Source organism: Ambystoma mexicanum, chromosome 13 (genome assembly GCF_040938575.1).
Source record: "Ambystoma mexicanum isolate Mex_15411 chromosome 13, UKY_AmexF1_1, whole genome shotgun sequence".
Classification (NCBI taxonomy): domain Eukaryota; kingdom Metazoa; phylum Chordata; class Amphibia; order Caudata; family Ambystomatidae; genus Ambystoma; species Ambystoma mexicanum.
Genome location: NC_090938.1, coordinates 61447223 through 61468280, shown reverse-complemented (window position 1 = coordinate 61468280; position 21058 = coordinate 61447223). Strand labels below are relative to the sequence as shown.

Here is a 21058-nt window from a genome sequence, read left to right as displayed (position 1 = left end):
ATTAACCATGGTCTTGATTCTAACGATGGTGAAAGAGTAAATTCAGATATCTCAATGCAGGGACAGTGGGACATTCGGCAGCAGCTAATGGCAAATCACAAGCTGTTCACTGCACACATTAGGGCACGCATGGCCAAGGGTCTATCGCAGCAAAATCTTTTACAGAGAATACAATATGTGCCCTGCTCATGTGAGCAGGAAGAAAAAGAGAAGGGGCTATCTCATTAACTCACCTAGTCCAAAAATGGCCCATAGGTTCCACTCCTCAGAAAAATAAAGAAAGTGTAGTCGAGACACTTCGTTCATAAATCACAACTCTTTTGAAAACAGCCATGGACACTTTGTCCCATTGACCATAAGGGTCGGCTAGTTTCAGAAGTTGGGAATGACTAGATGTTGGAAAAAGGAAAAGCATTATGGCCAGAGGTGGCAACTATCAGCTTTTTTACTGCAAGTAATATAAGGTAATATAATGCAATGTAGGTGGTCTTGTATAGTGCTTTTCTGCCACTATTGATGGCCTTGCTGAGCGTGAATCTGCAAGAAAAAAGGATTAATTCACGGGACAGTGGTAAAGACAGATGTGGTGTTGATGGATGCAGGCTGGAAGTACCCGGTTACTGAGTGCCAAACTATGGGTTTAGCAAACAAACTTGTGAAGGGCCCCAGATCTGTTAGACAACCGCTGATGCAAGAGAGTGTGATAAGGCTAAAGAGGAGAGGTTAGCCATGGCTCGGCTAGTGTTGATGTGCTAGCGGCTAGGCCTGTGGTGGCCATATGTGTTGGTTGTGTGTGTACTATAAGGTATTAGCGGATCTTAGAGGGGTGTCGGCTAGCTGGGGGAGTAAGCCTTACAAGGCAAAACAAGCTCTTTCACTGATGCAAGAGGAGTGTGTTTTCTCGTACCGCCACACTAACTACTTCACAAACCAATGGTCAAGATTCCTTGTTCAATTGGAATTTCTGACACTGATTCAAAAGGTAACAGGTTATTTAAAGAAATGTGATGCACACAGTGGGGAAAATACCCAAAATACTCTCTTCGCTTACTCCCAAGTAAATCACCACCCTAAACTAAAATAAGGTCTAGCATGGCATGACACTGAAAAAAACCTTTTCAATTTTACCATACTAGTTTGCCTACTTCATTCCGTTTCTTTCTGTTACCAACAACATTCACATTTATACATAGTCTATTGCTGAATATTGCACTCTTGGCTCAGACTTGACACTCACGAAATTAATTATTCTGCAGTTTGACCAGGGGTACTATGTACAGAGTTGCCCAGACAAAAAAAGCCAACCAACTCTCAGCATTGCCTGAGCACACTCTCTTGCCCCTCATTCGGAGGACAGGCCAAAGTTTATTGTTATCCGCAGCATTACAGTTTGAATATTATGAAACAAAAGTTGAGCTGGGACATCCTGAGAGCAGAACAATGAGGCATAAAAAGAAACAAGGAAGACTGTGCCCAGGAGTTCTCTAAAGGCATCATGAAGAAGGACACAGACAACAGATTCCAAATTCAAAACAACAAAGTTTATTAACTTAAATGTCAGGATGGAAAAATACCTAACTTGCCCTATTCTAAGGTGGGATTTCCATACCTAAATAAAAATAAGGAAATTCTGAGTCAAAGAGTTCAATTTAGGAATCCGTCTGTATCCAAAACCTATGCTTGTCCTCACAACTATAAATATACAATGTGTAGGGGTGTCACAACCAAAAAGAAAACTGGGTTCAACACAAAGTCGTGAGCATCTTTCAGCTCGCAACTCTCTTTCACTCCCTTCACCAAGTATAAAAATAGTTCAACAAAGTAACGTCTCAAAGTTCCCTTTCTGAGTATTAGAATGTAATAGTTCCTTCAGGTATCAGGGTTTCCTTCCCCAAGTTAGGACTTGGGTGTCCATTCCTCAAGTTCCAAATCACACAACTTAAATGACCTTGAAATGACAGGCTTCCATTCAGGACTTAGGGTTCCCTTCCCCATGTTCCAAAGGCCACAATTCCAAAAGAAACACAAAATGTGTAGCTTTCCCACCTTTTGAAAATGACACTGTAAATCAGGCTTCAATATCCTTTGCCTGTTCTTTTCACCTCTTGTCATATTGCAGCATATGGTGATTGGGTTATAGCACTTCCATATATGATGATTCGGGTGGATTTAAACTTGCTTTCCTCCTATAGATTTCAACTGTTTAATTCGGTTTAGTAGCAAAGTCTTAATTCTGTTTAACAGCAAAGTTTTAAGTCAATCCAGCATTCAATAATGAAACCTCTGGCTTAGGGTTTGTCTTTCCTTCATATGAAGTTCATTAATTGTTTGTTTCAATTTAAATGCATAGTACAATGTGCAGAGACCTTCAAAAACATGCTTCATGACACATGCGACCACTCACTTGCAAGATATTCCCTTTTATTTACTATTGAACAAATGTAAGTGTTCATGTACTTTAATTGAATAGTTCGGTGTTCAGAGACTTTCAAAAACACGTTCCTTGCCACATGCAACCACTCTGGTACAAAGTATTTCCGTTCGTTGTGTTGTTAACAGATATAGTTTTTACGTTTCCCTTTAATTGAGTCATTCAATGTCCGCAAACCTTCGAAAACGAGTTTCTCACTACACTCGACCACTCCGATACAATGTTTTTCAGGAAATACTTCAGTTCACACACACACACAACCGGTTTCTGACATGGCCACAGGCCCCAGAACACAAATACCACACCATCTAGTGATGGGGCAATGGGTCACTTGACTCACTTATGTCCCTTTGGGACCCATAAACACAGGGGCCCTGGCTGGACTCAGTCCTGGCGCCTTTGGTGCCATGCTCTTATAGAGATGTGAGCAGGAACACTTTATTTCAGTGCAGGAGTGCTTTTACTTTATTTCAATGCACAAGTGCTTTTATTTTACAAGAACTTTCCAGGAGCTGAAAGCCTTTATTCCAGAGAACATCCTCATGTGCTGACTCATCGGGTGTGGCTCCCTAAACCTGGTCTTCATGTGCTGACTCATCTGGTGTCACAGGGTGTGGCAGGCAGGCTGAACCTGGTGGGCGTGGCTTCAGAAGCTCAGCTATATAAGCTGCTCCATCCTTAAGGCTGGTGCTTCGCGTTACTGTGCACTTGCGTGCAACGTGACGCTCACCACCGTTTGGGCCAATTTACTTACCTTTGAAACCAGGCATTCTCCTGCATAATCACCTCCAGGAAACCGGTGCTCCATCGCCCCATCTGCAGACTCATCTCCTGACATCCAGTGATCTTGATCCCGACGCCGCAGCACCGCGCTGCGCATCCAATAACTCGGACCCTGTGAAGAAGAAGAAAGACAAGGTTAGAACATCTGTCCTAGGGCCGCGCCGCATTTGAACCCTTTAGCTAACAACTTACCAGCTACTGTGCCGCTGAAGCTCCGTTCCTCGTTCCCTCCGGCTGCCGCATTGAGCTCTGCAGCTTCTGCCAGGCCAAGCAACATCACCTGCAAGGGAAGACAGCAAAAGAGCAAACATCAAAAGTGGAATGGACAGCAATACAAGACAACAAACTTTACAATACAACAAAAACAGACGAGGAAAGACAAAGGCAAACAGGAACACTTACCTGAAGTATAGTGGCTTAGTCACAGCAGGACTGGACTACCACGTGCTAGGGACCAGTGAAGAAACTCGGTCCAGATCATACAAGCACACCTGCCAGAAGCAGCAGGACAGAGTGCTCGCCAAAACTAATCAACAGGTGAGCTTTCCAGGAACAGCGCGTCCCACGGGTACCATGGTTTGGTAGAAGGGGTCTGGAAGGGAATCAGGCACTCAAGCTGGCATACTCACGCCCCCTATTCTCCATGCAGGAGCAGTCCCGAGCAGCAGCACCCAGTCACCACATAAGCGCAGAGGGCGAAGTCGAACCCGTGCGACCTCAACCCCGGGAGGGCTGCAACCATGCCCCAACGCCTCTGCAGAGACCAGGTGAGCGTAACAGTTTCTCGAGCACTAGAAACTCACTGGTTGCATTGAAAGCTTGTGTTGCAGTGTGGATCACACAGCATTCTGCCTTCTGTGTCGGCGCTCCAGTTCCTGGCTTTCAGACACTCCTGGGGTGGTCCTCCACCACAGGGGAACGAGCCAATTGTCTGGAAAGGAACGGGGCAGCCTTCCCCCTTTGCTCCCTTTGACTTTCCTAATCTGCTCCAGGGAGTGCCCACTCCCACGCCATGCGGTCCAGTCCTCTGCTGCCTGCACCAACCTCCTAGTCCTCCTCCTGTTGATTTCCTCTGCCACTGGGTTTGGCCCCATTTATACAAGTGCAGCCTGTTGATAGGCTGCAGATATGTATGATTATTCAGCCCTGCCTGATTTCCATTAAATAGCATGCCTGGCATTCACTATTCTTAGCAGGCATCTTCCTCTTCCCAGTACTAGAGTGGTAGAAGAGCATAGTCTTCATTGCTCTTAGTTATCTCTTCTTCGTTCCAGTACTGTCAAGTATTGTGGAGAAATGAGGGGGTCTGTCTTACAATAGCCAATAAAGGTGGGTGAAGAGTTGGGTTGATTGTCATTGGGGAAAGGGGGATACCATGTCTCACCCAAGGGTACCCCACTCCCAGTTCACAAGTATCCTCCTTCCAGGTGATCGCCCCTCGCTTCTCAGCCCCCAAAGTCGGGATCCAATAGCAATGGCCTTTCCCTGGCCACCTGCGCAGAGGATCCAAGGGGTTTAGGAGTGAGAATATGTCATGAACCGACCACTTAGGCACAGTTCTATCTGGGCGAGATGGTGGCATCTGTACAGTTTTACTACATTGAGTCACCTTTCCAACATGGCGCACACGTTCTCCATATATTCAGAGGCTTCTACACTTCCAACATGCCGCTCTGCTGGAGCTTTGCAGCGTGGTTACGTTGCCGCATTGAATATCAACACTTCCCAGAATGGGATCCGAATGTCTCAAGGCTAAGGTAACTTTAGCTCAGCGCTTCTCCCTGCCTTTCTCGTATTATTTTGCGGAGACTTTCAACTTTGCAGGGCTGCCGTTTGATGAAATGCCAGCTCTGCCCAAAAAGTAAAATTCGAAAATGTTTTTGCAGTATGCTCATGTACAGGAAATAAGTTACTCAACATAGTGACAACGTGACTACAGTACGTTTACTCTATAATCCCGTTTTCTCCATATTTTTAGGAGTTCTACTTCACAGGGATGGGAACGGGGACCTTTCAGCCAGAATTAAAAATCCCCATTAATGACATAGGCGAGCAGGTAGCATAGGCGGCGGCAACCTCTCACCTCCAGCCCTTGCCCTCTTCTTCCTCACCACTCCTTAACCTTGCACTCAGGCCGCACCTGACTGATGTCTGATTACAGCTGAGAAGTCGGGGGATGGCGGTGGGAGGGGTATGTGGAAGAAAGGGCACTATGAACTAGGAGTACAGCAGTTACTACAGTGATTAACTTATGCTTCCTCCTATTTCCTGTCCCCTTTCCTCCACGCTTATGGGGTAGCCAAAAGTAGAAGAAATACAGGGGCAGGCGGGGCGCATGTCAAGCTGCCTAATGCGACTGGGCATTGGCCGAAGAGCTCACATCAATGCAATGTGCATCAGGAAGCATCTCAGCCATGACAGCGCCACCTGACTGCCAGGTGGCAGCGGCTGTCTGGGAGCCCTCTGCCCACGAGAGTCCTGCCAATTATGTGGTTGCCCTTTACCAGAATCAGGAAAACCTGCACCACTTGAAAATGATGGCAGGGCAGCAAGTAGCACATGGAGAGGAAGGGGAACAAGAAGGCCATGACCAATCGGAAGGCCCCTGACTAATAGGAAACAGATTTGTCCAATCAAAAGGTTTATTGAACCACTTGAGAAACCCAAGACAGCATACAAAGGGTCAGAAGGAGCGGAGGCAGAGTGGGAGTTAGCGAGGAAAGTTGGTGCAATGAGTCAGAAAAAGAGATTACGAGATATAAAAAAAACGAAAGCAGATTGCAGGTCAGTGTAACCCAGTTCTTGAGGGTCATTACTAAGAGACTTCTGGATGCCATTACCCAGGTCCTGGAAAAGGCCAGAAGTGATTGAGGAGAAAGAAACTACAAACCTCCTGCAGGCCATAGCCCAGAGCTTGGCAGGGGTCAGAGACTCAATGGGCCTCATTCTGAGTATGGAGGTAGTCATGGCGCTACTTGCGCCATGACCGCCTCCCATACCGGTACCGACTCCGGTTTGGTGAGATGGGGACTTGCCGGTCCATTCCGACCTTGGAGGGACCGGTAAATCCCCATTTACCAAACCATTCCCCATTCCCATTTGAGCCCCCACAGGGCTCAATGGGAATGGGGAGGGCGCAAATAACAGCCTGGCGTATGCTAAGGCCGTTATTTGCGCCCTGGTCCCCTAACGGTACCGTAAGGTACGTTTGGTCCGACCAAACGTACCTTACTGGTCCCGCTGGGCGACCTCAGAATAGGGCGCAAAGGGATTACCGGCACGGGTGTCCTTACTGGTGCCGGTAATCCCTTTGCGCCCACCTCGGAATGAGGCCCAATGAGAAGAAGCCGTGGATGTGCCCGGGGAATGCACCTGACCCAACCAGAGTCTGTAAAGGGTGACATCCGATGTGCCCGGGGAATGAACCTGACCCAACCAGAGTCTGTAAAGGGTGACATCCGATGTGCCCGGGGAATGCACCTGACCCAACCAGAGTCTGTAAAGGGTGACATCCGATGTGCCCGGGGAATGCACCTGATCCAACCAGAGTCTGTAAAGGGTGACATCCGATGTGCCCGGAGGATACAAATCTCCTGCTTCAATGGTGTTTGCAGGGACTATGCACGTATCTGCAAGCGTAAAAACACGGATGTGCCTTTATTGCTTGCTATGTAAATGATTATAATTGGTACACAAGAATATCACAAAGTGCTATTGTTGGTTATCTGATTGGTGATAGGAGCCTACTAACATTGTGTGAGGGCGTATATGTATAATTGAATGCTTCTTCTTCAGTAATGATTTCTGCTTTCTTTGTTATGTCCCTCTAGCATGACAGTCAAGCAGGAGAGGAAAAGACTCTGACCACCCAAGCGAGTACGAAGCCAAAGACCACTCTGATTGCCCTCATCACCACCGGTCTGGTTGTGGCAGCCCTCATCCTTTGTGGTTACTTCCTTTCAAACAGGCAAAGCTGGAGTCCTGGAAGCCAAAGGCTGGTTAGTTCTTACAGCTGGCAGAACAAATAAGGGCAGAAAGCAGATGGCCCCCTTTTATGCACAACTCATCTGTCTTTTGTCGTAAGGGGAAAGACACGTGAATGTCCAGTGTATTTGGTTGCTGGAGTCGTCTTGGATTGTTAAAATGTTGTTTGTGAGCTCGTTAAGTTGACCTTTGTCAACCTGCTTCTCTGGTTGTGGCACGTGTTAGGATACATTCTTAGGCTAAAAAAAGAGAATTTGTACGTTTTCTGTACAGGCACACTACTAAAAAATCTCCCCGATTGCCTTAAGAGGCCACTTCTGGAAAAAGAGGAGCCCAAAACGATTCTTCATAGGAAGAGCACTTTTTGGGTGGCTTATAACTTTGCTCTCCCTGGACGAATCCTCACCAAACTTTGCAAAAAAAGTATATGGGCCACTTGCAAAGTTTGGTGAGGTTTGGTCCGGGGAGGGGGGCAAAGTTATAGGGAGGGTCCCAAAATGTCCTTTTTTCCCATCTATATATATATATAGATATACATAGATATATAGATATATATATATTTATTTAGCGAGAGGGAGAATGAGGGAACGGGCAAGGCAACCATATATTGTGGTCCTATATTGCCAACGTCAATGAAACTTCAAAATTAAGGTAGGAGATCAGAATTGTGGGGTACCCATTGTGGGATTTTTATTTTTGAAATACTTAAATACCGAGAAGAACCACATGTGATCCGCAGGGAAATGTCAAATATAATTGCTAACTTGCATTGAGAAATGTTCTGTCTTGTAGAACTTGCACACTCACTCACCCCAGGGTTGCCTTGGGTTTAAGTATAGAATTAATAAACATATCCATTCAAAACGTTGCAGATTATAAGGACTGCAGGACAGCTCTGCCACTGTTCACAGCTGTCGAAGCAGAGTCCATCCATCTATTTAGCCGAATATGGGAGGATTTCTAGCAGCCAGAGCTAGGACCACCAGGACTGGGCAGCAGGAAAGGGATTCAGAACCTGACATTCATGGAAAGGAAGCCTGGAAAGTACAGACCACAGCGGGAATTACAGAGTAGCGCTTGGGAAGTACTCTGTAGTCAGCAACACCGTGTAAAAGGCTGCTTGCCATGGATCTTCCTAACAGCTGTCAGTCCTGATCCAGAGACACTGTACATACATGTCCTTGTAATGATGGCCACAAAGCACCTATGCTTCATGAAGTTAAAGGCGAATGGAACTATTTATCACACACATATAAATATGTCTAAGTAGTTTTATGTATTTGGATGTACATAGGAAGGAAGGAAGGAAGGAAGGAAGGAAGGAAGGAAGGAAGGAAGGAAGGAAGGAAGGAAGGAAGGAAGGAAGGAAGGAAGGAAGGAAGGAAGGAAGGAAGGAAGGAAGGAAGGAAGGAAGGAAGGAAGGAAGGAAGGAAGGAAGGAAGGAAGGAAGGAAGGAAGGAAGGAAGGAAGGAAGGGAGGGAGGGAGGGAGGGAGGGAGGGAGGGAGGGAGGGAGGGAGGGAGGGAGGGAGGGAGGGAGGGAGGGAGGGAGGGAGGGCTGGCTACAGGAAGAGGGATAGCCTGAGGAAGAGGGATACCAGGGAGAGAAGGGGAGAGAGTGTGGGTGGGGGGACAAAGGAGAGTGAGCTAGAGTGGGAAAGGAAGACGGATCTCAGGGAGAGAGTGGGGCGGAGAAGGAGGGAGAGAGAGCGAGAGGGGGAAAGAGGATGAGCTAGAGTGGGAGAGGAAGAAAGATCTTAGGGAGAGAACGGAAGGGGGACGAAGGGAGGGAGAAAGGGCGAGAGGGGGAAGAAAGGAGGGTGAGCTACAGTGGGAGAGGAAGACTGATCCCATGGAGAGAATAAAAGAGAGTGGGGCGGAGAGGGAGGGAAAGAATGCGAGAGGGGAAGGGGGAAGAAATTGGGGTGCGCTAGAGTGAGAGAGGGAGAAGGACCCCAGGAGAGAGCGGGAGAGAGTGGGGTGGAGAGGGAGGGAGAGAGGGCGAGGGGGTGAGCTAGAGTGGGAGAGGACGAATGATCCCTGTCAGAGAATGGGAGAGAGGAGGGAGGGAGAGAGGAGGGAGGGAGAGAGGACGGGGGAGAGAGGAACACAGAGAGTCGGAAAGAGGGAAGAGAGTAGTAGGGAGGGAGGGACAGAGTAAGAGAGAGAGTGGGAGAGCGAAAGACAGCAAGATATGGAGTAAGAGGCAGACTAACAGAGTGAAACAGGGAGAGGGATGCATACACAGTGAAGCAAAAAGCGAGAGAGAGGGGGGGCTCGGGCATATAGTGGGGCTCAAGTCCACCAACAAAGACCACACTGATACAGAACACAACTAGTGTGTGTGCAATACATATATTTATATGAGTATTTCTTTCGATGCACATGTATCCTTTTGTATATACCATAAAAAAATACATAAGCAATATAAGAAGTGTATAATAATAAAAGCTGCACAGATGTCCATGTGCCTGGATGTATCATAATTCACAGTGCTCTGTGCATGTACTTTAAGTGCACGCACAGGCAGTCGCTCATCCATTGACTGGACGAGTGCGCTCCACTAATAATACAAAAGCCTGAATGTGATGCTGAGTTTTGTTAGTCCAGACCCATTCTAACATTCTAATCGCACACAACCACACTATCCCATTAAATAATATCCTATTACAGTACCCTGTGACCGGCCATTCACCCTCATTCCGAGTCGGGCGGTCCAGTAAAAAAAGTGCCGGTATCCGTGGAATGCTGGAGGTAAGCCAGGCGCCTACCGGCCAAAAAAGCCCTCATTACCGCCACCTGATGGAAAATCCCTGCATGGGGTCCTATGGTACTTCGTGAATGGGGATTTACACCGGCCTGCCGGCACTCATAATCCGACGGCAATGCTGCCGGACTGAGTGCCGGTGAAGGTAAGTGCCAAATGATGGAATCCTGGCGGCTGTACCGCCAGGATACCTGCATACTCGGAATGAGGCCCATTGCATCCAATCTAACAACGTGTTACAATCTGACATAGCCAATGAAAGCACACACAGAGTAATACCTGGGATACGTCAAAGACATACTCATGAAGGGCCTACAATGCTGAAATGCCTCGCACTACCCTTATAGAGCTGAGCAATCCATTTGATATAACACTGTTTACTGAAAAATACTCTATATATATATCCTATACTTATGTCTTGTCAATTTTATTTAAAAAGGCTAGAAAAAAGATAATTAAAGAACATTTCCGAATGTAATACTTTTTTATGGTTTCTTGACAGACAACATCTGAAATATTCCAGTAAAATGCAGTCTTAAAATTGTGAAAGAATTTAACAACAAAAGAGTGACGCATAATGAAAAGCACACATTTTGCATTCTTGTGCACTTTTGAAATGTAGATGTTCAGTGCAAGTTAAAACAAAAATGCACATAAAACCTGGGTGTGTAAATGAGAAGGTGTTACGTCATCAATAATCCTGCGCTAGCAGATCTTAACCTTGCCCTCAGTACATTGATCCCCTCTGTCGTTAACCTGTATTCAGTGGGAGATGGAACCCACCGGCTAAATTATCAGATGCAAAACTCAGGGCCTCAAGTCTTTAGATGGGTCGCCTCCATCTAATCAAATTTACTTAGTAACTTAAATCATCTCCCAGTGCAACATATCCATTAGCTCTAAAAACATTATGGAACACTTAGAAACTTAAAAGTGTTTGATTGGCCCCTTTGTCTCAACTCAAGAAAGCCCATGGTCATCTGAGGCTAACGTTGTTTAACTCAGCTGTAGAACCTACACTCCTTAACCCTCTTGCCATCCCAGTTTCTATAAAGGCTATCTATGGGTCATCCTTGAAAACTAATTTTGATCAATGAAGACATTGCAAATCCATTTGTATTAAAAAGGTAAAAGACTTACAATTCTGCATTGTTGTACTTAATAATTTTGTTATATTTGTATGTTTGCCAGTTACTGTATTTTTATTTTACAATTTGTTTTTATAGTTTTATTTTAAACGTAATATTACTTTTTTATTTAAAAAACACTATTAAATATAATTTGGTAGGAAACATGACTAAGAAGTTTACATCCAATACTATATATCTAAACAAGAACACCATTAACGTAAAAAGAAATTCTTGCATAAACATTAGAATATAAGAAAACTATTTAATTTAATTTTCAATTTGTATATGAAAAAGAAAAAGGGAAAGATGAGTAAAGATACAAAAAAAGATTAGTGAGTGGACATAAATCAGTAATTCAAACATATAATTAAACGAGGACCCTCTGAATTCTAATGTATCCAAAAATAGGTATTACAATGTTAGGTAATGTGCCATTATCAATAAACTTGTCGACATCAATATAAAGATGGTGTTATTGTGCACAATAAGCTTGTCGACATCTATACAAAGATGGTGTTATTGTGCACAATAAGCTTGTCGGCATCTATACAAAGATGGTGTTATTGTGCACTTACTGTTGCGGGGGAAAAATATTAAAACGTTGGAAATCAAATCAGAAGGATGAGAACTGCCTTCAGGAATTATTTTTATGCCACTTTCTGCTAACGACTAAGTGTGCCTTAGTAAAGACCTTTTTTAATCTGTTTTCAATTTCTCCTTTCCATTGTTTTTTTATATGTTGTCTTTTCTGTGAGCTGACTCATTCTTTTTTCTTTGTCAGTTATTATGCATATTATAGTTGGGAGGGAACCCTGCACCCTTATGCAGGACGACTCTTCCCCCACTAGCCTGGATGTTATTATCCAGTGTAGGAAATCAGTCCCCTAGTTGGCCACATCACACACATTGGTGGGTGAGTACTGGGCTTTAAAGGGTAGTGAACGAGGTCTAGTCTAGGACTGCTTTTTGACCGAAATATGCTGTTCTACAAAACTTATTTGAAGGTCTCTTGTCATTTATGTAAAATGATTTAGAGCAAATATCAAACATTCATGTTGAGTGGTTCAAAGGGGCATGGATGCAGCTGTCGCGAATCTATTTGAGTAAATTGTGATTACCACCTCTCTCTATAGCCTGCTGTATGAAACAACCACACCCCCTCCATAGACTCCGTTCGTAAACCCTCCCAACATCATTATCTGTCCCTACATCACAGTTTAATTGTAACACTCCCATACAACAGTTCCGTCTGAAGCGCAGTTTACTTGTTTCTTCCAATGGTGGAAGAGTACGTGACCAAACCATCTCCTTTATTATTTCTTTCCTGAATTTGCATTTATTCTGTTCTTTAAACTATCATACTCCTATATTTTTGATCTTGAGCTGGTCCTTGTTTGATGGGAGAGGATTAATGGAAGAGGAGGGGATCAATCGAATTGTAACAACAATTATCAACAAAGATGTTCACGGTGTACTATAGATGTTATGGAATTTGCTTTTCTTACTGTAATTGATCTGCTGTCACCATATGGTATAGTTGGCAACTGTTCACATCAATATCATACCAATCAGAGTGCATGATGGTTCCAAAGTGGCATTTCAGATCTCTTTATGAAGCTTTCTAACTTCATTGAATTTATTATGCCTATTCAGGATGAAGACTATGCCGGGAACGATAGCCCAGACAATACCTTGATATCAGTGGCCACTCGCGATCAGTCAGGGCAGTCGGACAGGCCTACTCTGAAAGGAGGGACCCAAGAAAACGGAACTGGGCAAGCAGTGACAGGAGCAGCCACCAATGGACATTCCAACAAACAGCATGTTGTTGCAGACACAGAACTGTAATCCGACCAGGTTGTGATATGACTGTATTGTTGTATAGAGCCGCCAAGGGACAAAGAGGTGTGGCTCATAACAGGACTATCTATGTACATTGCCCGATCTGTTTCTACAAAGACTGTGCAAACCGTACTTCGTGGTGCCCCTGCTCAGTTTAACATCTAGTTCAGTATTCATTCCCCTGGTTAAGGAGAGCAATACAGTAGGATAGCCCCAATTTCAGCAACTACTGCAGACGGTATCCATGCATTCCCAATCTCAGCGGACAAGGAAAGGGCTTTCACATGTTGTGAATGGATGCCTGCTTTTAGAAAGTATGCACCATTGTGGCACACATAATGTGAGGGAGAAAGGATATGCCTAGAAGGATATTTGGTGCCTGTTAAAGGTAGTTGACCAGTTTCCCTCTACTAATTTCAAAAGAGGGGCTCAGTCTGAGCCAAATGAATACTATAAAATCAAAGAAACCTAAATGCACTAGTGCCTCCTTGCTGTGAATTTAATGCATGGCCAGACATCTCCCAAGACTGTTTAGCAAATGAAGCATCTGACGAGTCCTTATATGATACAAATAACATGGCAAATGGTATGGCGTATGGTCTAAGAGAAAGTCTTCCCCATTTATAAACAGATGTGAGGCTAATGTCAGCACTCAGCTCCTTCCTTCGATATTCTATTGTTTAAGCGAATCATGACAAGTCTAATATGGCTCAGGGGTAGAAGCCACACTAATCATGCCTGAGACATTGGACTTTTTAACCAGAATTGAACACATCTGTTTACCCAGGACTTTCTTCTTCGAGCCAGAATCAATGGGGGTTGGAGGGGAGGGGGGAGTGTAGGGCAAGGCATACATGTTGCATGGCTTTGTGTTTAAAGACAGTGTGCACAGATGCAGAGCGACCACGGTGGGTGGCCATACATTTGACATATATGTTCTGTACAATAACGTTCGCGATTGTCTCATGTTTGTAGATGTTCGGAGTATCAATCATTTTTACAAAGCCTATCCCAAATTGAAAACAAGCACAACAGTACCAGGCAACAGTGCAAATTGGCAATCTTTCTGTAAATATGCATCAGTGATTTTGTAATGTTATTAAGTGAAGTCAATGGGAGAATGTATTAACCCTTCCAAAACAGTGATGCTGCAAATGATTGACAAGGATTGAGTGCAAAAGGAGAACAGAGGGACTTGATTTGCTTAAAAGGCACAAATAAGATGTTAGTTCACTCCACAATGCGCCCAGTTGCACTTGTATGTTCCATGTTTGCTCGATTCGTATTACAAAACATTTTCTGCTTAATACCTAGATAAGGTGGACCAGCATGATGTTTTAACAGCTCCCAATGAGCAGCGTAATCCCACCTCTCAAATACAATTACATAGGAAAATCCCTGGAACACCTTTGCAGATATTCTACCATCAGGGACAAGTAGAAATAAGTTATATGTTCTCAATGGCTGTGGAGAGTTCCAAGTATCTTGGGTCTAACATGTATCTGTTGTCAAAGCCTGGTGAATGTATGTTTGATAACACCATATAAAACCCTCCATGCCTACATACATACATGTTCTTGAAACAGGCCTGGCACATTGGTCGAAGCGCCCTTTAGTACATTTTCCCAGGGGTTTAGCATCTGGCACAGCAGCCCTTGCAGTGCAGGGTCACCTGCAAGAGCTAAGGCCTTGTGCATGTCTCAAGGTGCAATGATTTTTAGGGCACCCACACCACATCTTGCCGTGGGTCTTTTCATTCTGTGTTAAGTCGTTGTTTTTTCAAATTATTTTAGTATATAGAATGCAGCAGAAATGACAGAGAATCCTGGTCTTTTCTGCTGCTGCCTTTCCTACGTGTTTGGGGGAGTACGGATCAGGGCCCTTTTTTAGGTCTCAGGGTGTCAAGAATATAAGGGGATCCTCACCACATTTTGCAGGTGGATCCTCTCATTCTGGTTATGCCAGTGTTATTTCAAATCGCTTTATTATGTAGTATGTAGCACAAATTAGTGCAATTCTGATCTTCACTGCTACTGCATTTGCTCTGTTTGGGTGAATATGGATGAGGGTCTGTAACCGATTAAGAGAAACTCCCAACTCCCAGACCTGGAGCTGAAAACATTAACAAAAACCTGATTCTAGATATGACAACAGTGTTATTTTCCCAAAATCCCAGGGAAAAATGAAAACAATGTTAAGGCACTCAACTTAACAAGTACTTTATTTCCATGTCAGAAACAAATCCTTTGTGTTTTCTTGAAAATATGGCAACAACCCCTCTTTCAATTGTAGCTTCTCACTTGTGAAAATGTCATGCGTTGCTTCCCCAAATGGGGCTCTTTCTTTCACAGTTTTTATGCGAACCATGAAAAGGACTATATTGTATGCCATTTTAGATGCAATTAATGTAAATTATGTTGTATGCAATTACTATTGAATAAAAACAGAACAGTGTTTTCAGTTCAAATAATTTAAGGAAAAAAGCAGCAGACTACTCCATAGTTCTTCAGGGGGCAGGTTTCTTTAATCATTAAGAGTAATGAGTGAGTGGGATCAGGACATTGATCTATGCTGTGTAAGTCCAAACAAACTAACTTTATACAGACCATTCTCCTGAAAGTTTATTTGAGCTCAAGCATACCTATCTGCTTAAATAAAGCTTGAAATCATATTGTCACTCTGTTTCTGTAATTGCGCAAAGGTTAAAAATAACCTAAATTGTCACAATGAATCCTAAAAGCATCAAGGAGGACAATGAAAGAAGGTGACCAACTGAGAAAGCTGGAAGGCTGTCAGAATGCTGCCTAGAAGCCAAGTCAGAATAAGGCCCAGGATACACCATGGGCTCTATCAAATAGGTTGTCACCGGATGAAAGTCTACACAGAAGGACAGTCTTAGTTTAGTTAAATGTCCCATATGTCACACTGTTCCTGGTAGTCCAAATATAAAAATCGATATAAATAGCAGGGTAGGGTGGCTCAATGGCTTGGCATGGGACTAGGGAGACTTTCTGCACTGCTGCTTTCGGCTGCTTTCATTGGTCATGGGGGGTAAGAATCCAAAGCAATAGCAGCGTGTTCCACATTCCCTTGCCGGTTTGATCAATTTCAAGCGTCATGTGTCTTCGACAGAAGAAATCCCATTGGAAGGATTTTTGGGGAATAATATATTAAGTGGGTGACGAATATGTGAAATGCCATCTCATTCACTGGAAACGTCTGTTCCGAAGCAGGATTAAGAGGTGGTGTCTACTTTCGCTGCTACTATGAATGATATAAATGATGTTAGAGAAGAACAAGTTACTTACCAACTGTAACATTCTTTCAACTGGACCTATTCCTCATCTATGATATTCGTATCTCGCTAGCATCGCTGCTTCGAAAAAAGAAATTCTTGGCAGATTGCGGTGTTCATGAGGTCGTAGCGTTGATGTCCATCGAGGGCTGCCGTGGCGTGTCAACATCACCAGTAGTATAAATAGCTTGTGCTGCGTCCGTTGGTATCAGTTCTGTTTTTTTCGTTATATAATTTGAGGAACCATGTAGGCGTGCCACAGAGTGTAAGCTCTTCGGAAATGCAAAGTGTAAATCACGTAAATCGTACGGCGGGGTAGGCTAAGAGGGCCGATGAGGAATACGTTGGGCGAATATCCAGTCGAAAGAACGTCACAGTTGGTAAGTAACTTGTTCTTCGAATGCATCATGTCCTCCCACGTATTCCTCATCTATAATAGACTCCCAAAGCAGTGAGAATTTAGGAGGCAGGAGTACTATTTACAGGCCGATTCATGGAATGAATGTGCGGTGAAATTTTCGAAGCAAGTGTGCGAAAGCGTGCGAATCGCAGTGCCAGTGCGAAAATCGCAGCGCAACCCGCACACAGCGATTCATGGAAGTCTCCAAACACCGTGCGCTACGCACACAGCGAATTTGCATATAGCGCGGCGCACACAACAAGAGTAGGAGGAACAGGGGGCGTGACACGCGGAATGGGGAGCAACGCATGAAAATGTGGGCATCACGGGGGAAGTACAGGAGGCAAATGCGCGGTACGCCCACACGCACGTTCAAAACACGTATTCATGGAATCGAACGGGGCTAACGCGTGCGCCAAAAAAGACGCGCTAATCCGGAAACAGGTACGCCAGCAGGAAGCAGGCATACGTGGACCCGCGCAGCATAAAAGTGCGCGCTAACAACAAACAAGCTCAGATGCCAGGATGAATATACCGTTCCTAGCAGCAGTGGTCGTGGGATACCGCAGAAGGAGGAGGAGGATAGTCAGGCCCAGAATTTTCACACCCAGAACCAGCCTTTTTGGGATGCCTGATGACCAGGTGTATGGGAGGTACAGGTTTTCACCTCACATAATACTCGACCTGGTGAGTGAGTGGGAGGATGACCTCACATCACCCACCCTGTGCTCCCAAGCACTCAGCCCCCTGGAGAAGGTCCTCAATGTACTGCACTTCTTGGCCACTGGATCATTTCAGCGGACAAGTGCTATAGTGGGGGGGTGTCACAGGCCACGCAGTCACGCTGCCTACACCAGGTCTTGGCCATCATGACTGCACGCCCATCAGTCCGCAGGCACATATACCTACCCAGAACACCTGCAGAAAGGCAGGCTGCCGCCCTGGATTTCTATGGGGTGGCACAAATCCCCAAAGTCCTAGGTGCCATTGATTGCACCCATGTGGCTCTATGTACCCCCAGGGCATCAGAGCACATCTATAGAAACCGCAAGCACTGGCATTCCATCAACGTGCAGGTAGTATGTGATGCCAAGGGAATCATCACCTCAGTATATGCCAACTATCCAGGTTCCACCCACAACAGTTTTATTTACAGAATGTCAACCCTAAACCGGGACCTAGAAGCTGGGCAGCATGGCGATACATGGCTGCTCGGTGAGTATAAATGCCACAGCACATGCATGCATGTCAGATACTGAGTAATGTCACAACCCACTAATGATACCCATCACCACCTCCCCAGGGGACAGTGCCTACCCTCTGAGCACCCACATGATGATGCCAATTCGGAACCCCACCACGCCACCCGAGGTAAGATACAAAACAGCCCACATTGCTTGAAACCCGGGGCATTGTGGAGCGCACATTCGGAGTGCTCAAGTCACGCTTTCGCTCCCTTGACCGTTCTGGCGGGCAGCTGTTATACGCTCCCCCAGTAGTGTGCAGGATCATAGTGGCAGCATGTGTCCTGCACAACGTTGCAACACGCCGGGGCCTGCCGGTGGACATGGTGGTGCCCCCACATCCCCAACCACATGCACGGCCACTGCGCATGGGAGGGGAAAGGGCACGGGGTGAGGCAGCCCGTACGCAGCTGGTAGCTAATTACTTCACCTAAAATCACACCCCTGTGGAGTGCACACAGCCCTGGCACATAGCAGCTGACAATCAATGATGATGACATAAGGGACAGTCAACTGTCACAACCATACCAGCCTGAGATTGGTCACCTGGAAGGGTTACATTGTGTGCATCCCTACCTCCACAAACACCACCAATGCTGTGTCGTCAAAAGACACACTTCTATGCTGCTAAATTCTTTACCACCTTGCAAAGTACAACATGACAACAGTGCCATGTCACCCAACCCCTCCCCAGCACCGCCACCCAACACACCATGGCATGTCATGCTATGTGAGAGCAAACAAAGCAATCCCCAAAACCTGACACACGTGTCACAAAGTACAGTGTCCCTAATGGAAACTGGCCACACACAATATGCTCCCAGTAATGTAGAACTAACAACACACATGACCAAATACTTACCAACAATACAATGCAGCTACACAACCTCAAACATAGCAAAAACATGACAGTACTAAGTTAAAGTAGTGGTAGTCTTACAACCTGATTATGCCAGCACAATCTGTACAGTGTACACTGTCCTACTGTACAGTGTTGCTGCCACGCAAATGTGTAAGTGCACTGCTTACAACATGAACTGCATCTCCAAAGTAGACGGCCTTGTGAAGACATGAGGAATAAACCTGCAAATTAGGAGGAAGACATGGATGCACAAGCACATATCAATACACCATGCAGTGTACAATACAACAACAATATCCACTAGGAATGTATACACACTATTGACTACAGAATGCCCACACAGCTCATGGGAGTCCAACGTCACTGTGTAATTCACTGTCACTTGGGCACACCCTTTGTAAGCCCATGGAAACGGGAAGCAGGAGGGGTGTGTGTCTCACGAACCCAAGCATCTAACCCAAACTCAGGACATGCCTGCATGTGCCCAGCCGGAATACAGTGGATGCCCACGGTGGCCACACAAGGCAACACACTGTAAAAAAAATCAAAAATCAAAAATCAAAAATGGCCATGTGGGGGCTGGGGGGGAGGCCACCCAGGAGGTCCAAGGACAGGGTGCGCACCAACAGCCACCTGTGTGGATGTTAGGAAAAAAACATCTCCATGGGCTCATGGCCTGCATGGCTATGCCATTGTGGGAGAACTGCTGCTGTCGCTCTCATCACCCTCTGCTGCTGCATCAGGAGGTGGTGGTGCTATGGGAGGCAGCCCACACAGAGCCCTGGTATGATCCTCCATGGCAGCAAGCATGCGGGTGTGGAAGGTCTCGTTCTGGAGGATTATAGTGCGGAGATCTCCATGCAGCACCTGACGTGATGCCCGGATCTCCTTCCGAGTTGCCTGCATCTCAGCTGAAAGCGAACGTGTGAGCCGCTCCAGCTGCTGTTCTGTCCTCAAGTTAGTGGAAGCCTCAAGGTCAACAAGAGTCTCCCTGAGGTGATGGAGTTCTACCCTCAGGGCTTCGCTGTGGCCCTGGGACTCTATTGATATCGATTGGCGTAGAGTCTCCAGTGCCGCCCGTCGTCCCTGTTGGACGCCAACATGTCTTCCCTGTGTGATTGGCAAATGGAGTCTGTTGCCTGCTGTAGTTGCTCCATCTGCCTTTCAAGGGGGACAATGGAAGTGGCCACCCTCTCCATTGCTTGAGCCATCATCTCAACTGATGCTGCCTGTTGGGTTGCCATACCGTACATGGATAGTTCCCATACGGTATTGCCTGGTGGCGTACCGCCACCGCGTCGGCGGGCACCACACCTGTTTGGGGCAAGGCGATCTGCACCTTGCTGTGCCGGCACTGCCTGAGGCTGTAGGACTGCATTCCCCCTCTGATCTGCTGGCCCAGGAACAGGATCAGATGTTGTGGAGTGTGACCCTGCATCCGTAACCGCCAAAGGCGGACTTACCAACACTGACATCCCCATAGAGGGTTCTACCCCTGGTGCAGGTGGGTTGGACAGAACAGAATCTCTGGCAGAAACAGTTACCTGCAACGGCACATAGGTCTCATCATCCGAATCATCACCTGAATAGAGGTCTGGGGAGGTGCACCCAGAGACACCCCTGGACAGAATGGTCTGCAGCAAGATTGGGTTCTCACCCACCACCACACCACGTCCCCCACTGGTGCCCAGTCGTGCCTGAGATTCCTCCCGGATCTGCACCATCTCCTCAACCTCAACAGCATCAAGTGCGTCATCCCCTGCAAAAACATGAAAGACAGAAAATGGAAACAAGCATTAGCACCATAGCACACAAATTGGCCTCCCAAGCTACAGAACCAGTACATGATTTACACATGTCCCACATGACTATAACCCTCCCATGCATGCACTGTCACTGAGATGGAAGGGGAGGCAAAAGGCAGACAATGATGACACCAAGATGGAAGAGCAACACATTTGCTGCATGCTGGGTAGCACTGCCATCACAAATTGGCCTGTGAGTGGCATGTCCAATACACATACATGACACATGCCATCACACAGATGGCATGTACCATAGCCATGGTACATTCCACAAGTGCATCCATATGTCAGTGAATGAGAACTGTCAGCCATCCATGTGAGATGGACATGATGAGATGAAAAATGCTACATAGTGTGACAAAATACGCATGTGCCACTCACTGCAACACATCCAGTGTACAAAAATACAGTGATTGCAGGCCGATATACACATCAATGGTTGTGCACTTCAACATGACAGGAAACAACTATCATGTTCCACATTCAAACAAGCCCCAAAAATGTATGTGATCAGGCC

General features: G+C 45.9%; 1 protein-coding gene across 1 annotated transcript in view; it reads left to right on the top strand.

The window, feature by feature from the left end:
• Window positions 1–15389, top strand: part of CD34 (CD34 molecule) — a 142669-nt gene extending 127280 nt beyond the window's left edge. Inside the window, exons 7-8 of the mRNA XM_069633268.1 lie at window positions 7045–7212; window positions 12747–15389. Of these exons, the coding sequence (XP_069489369.1) occupies window positions 7045–7212; window positions 12747–12941 (363 nt within the window). The 3' untranslated portion in view covers window positions 12942–15389. The remainder of the gene's footprint in view (window positions 1–7044; window positions 7213–12746) is intronic.
• The last annotated feature ends 5669 nt before the right edge of the window (window positions 15390–21058 follow it).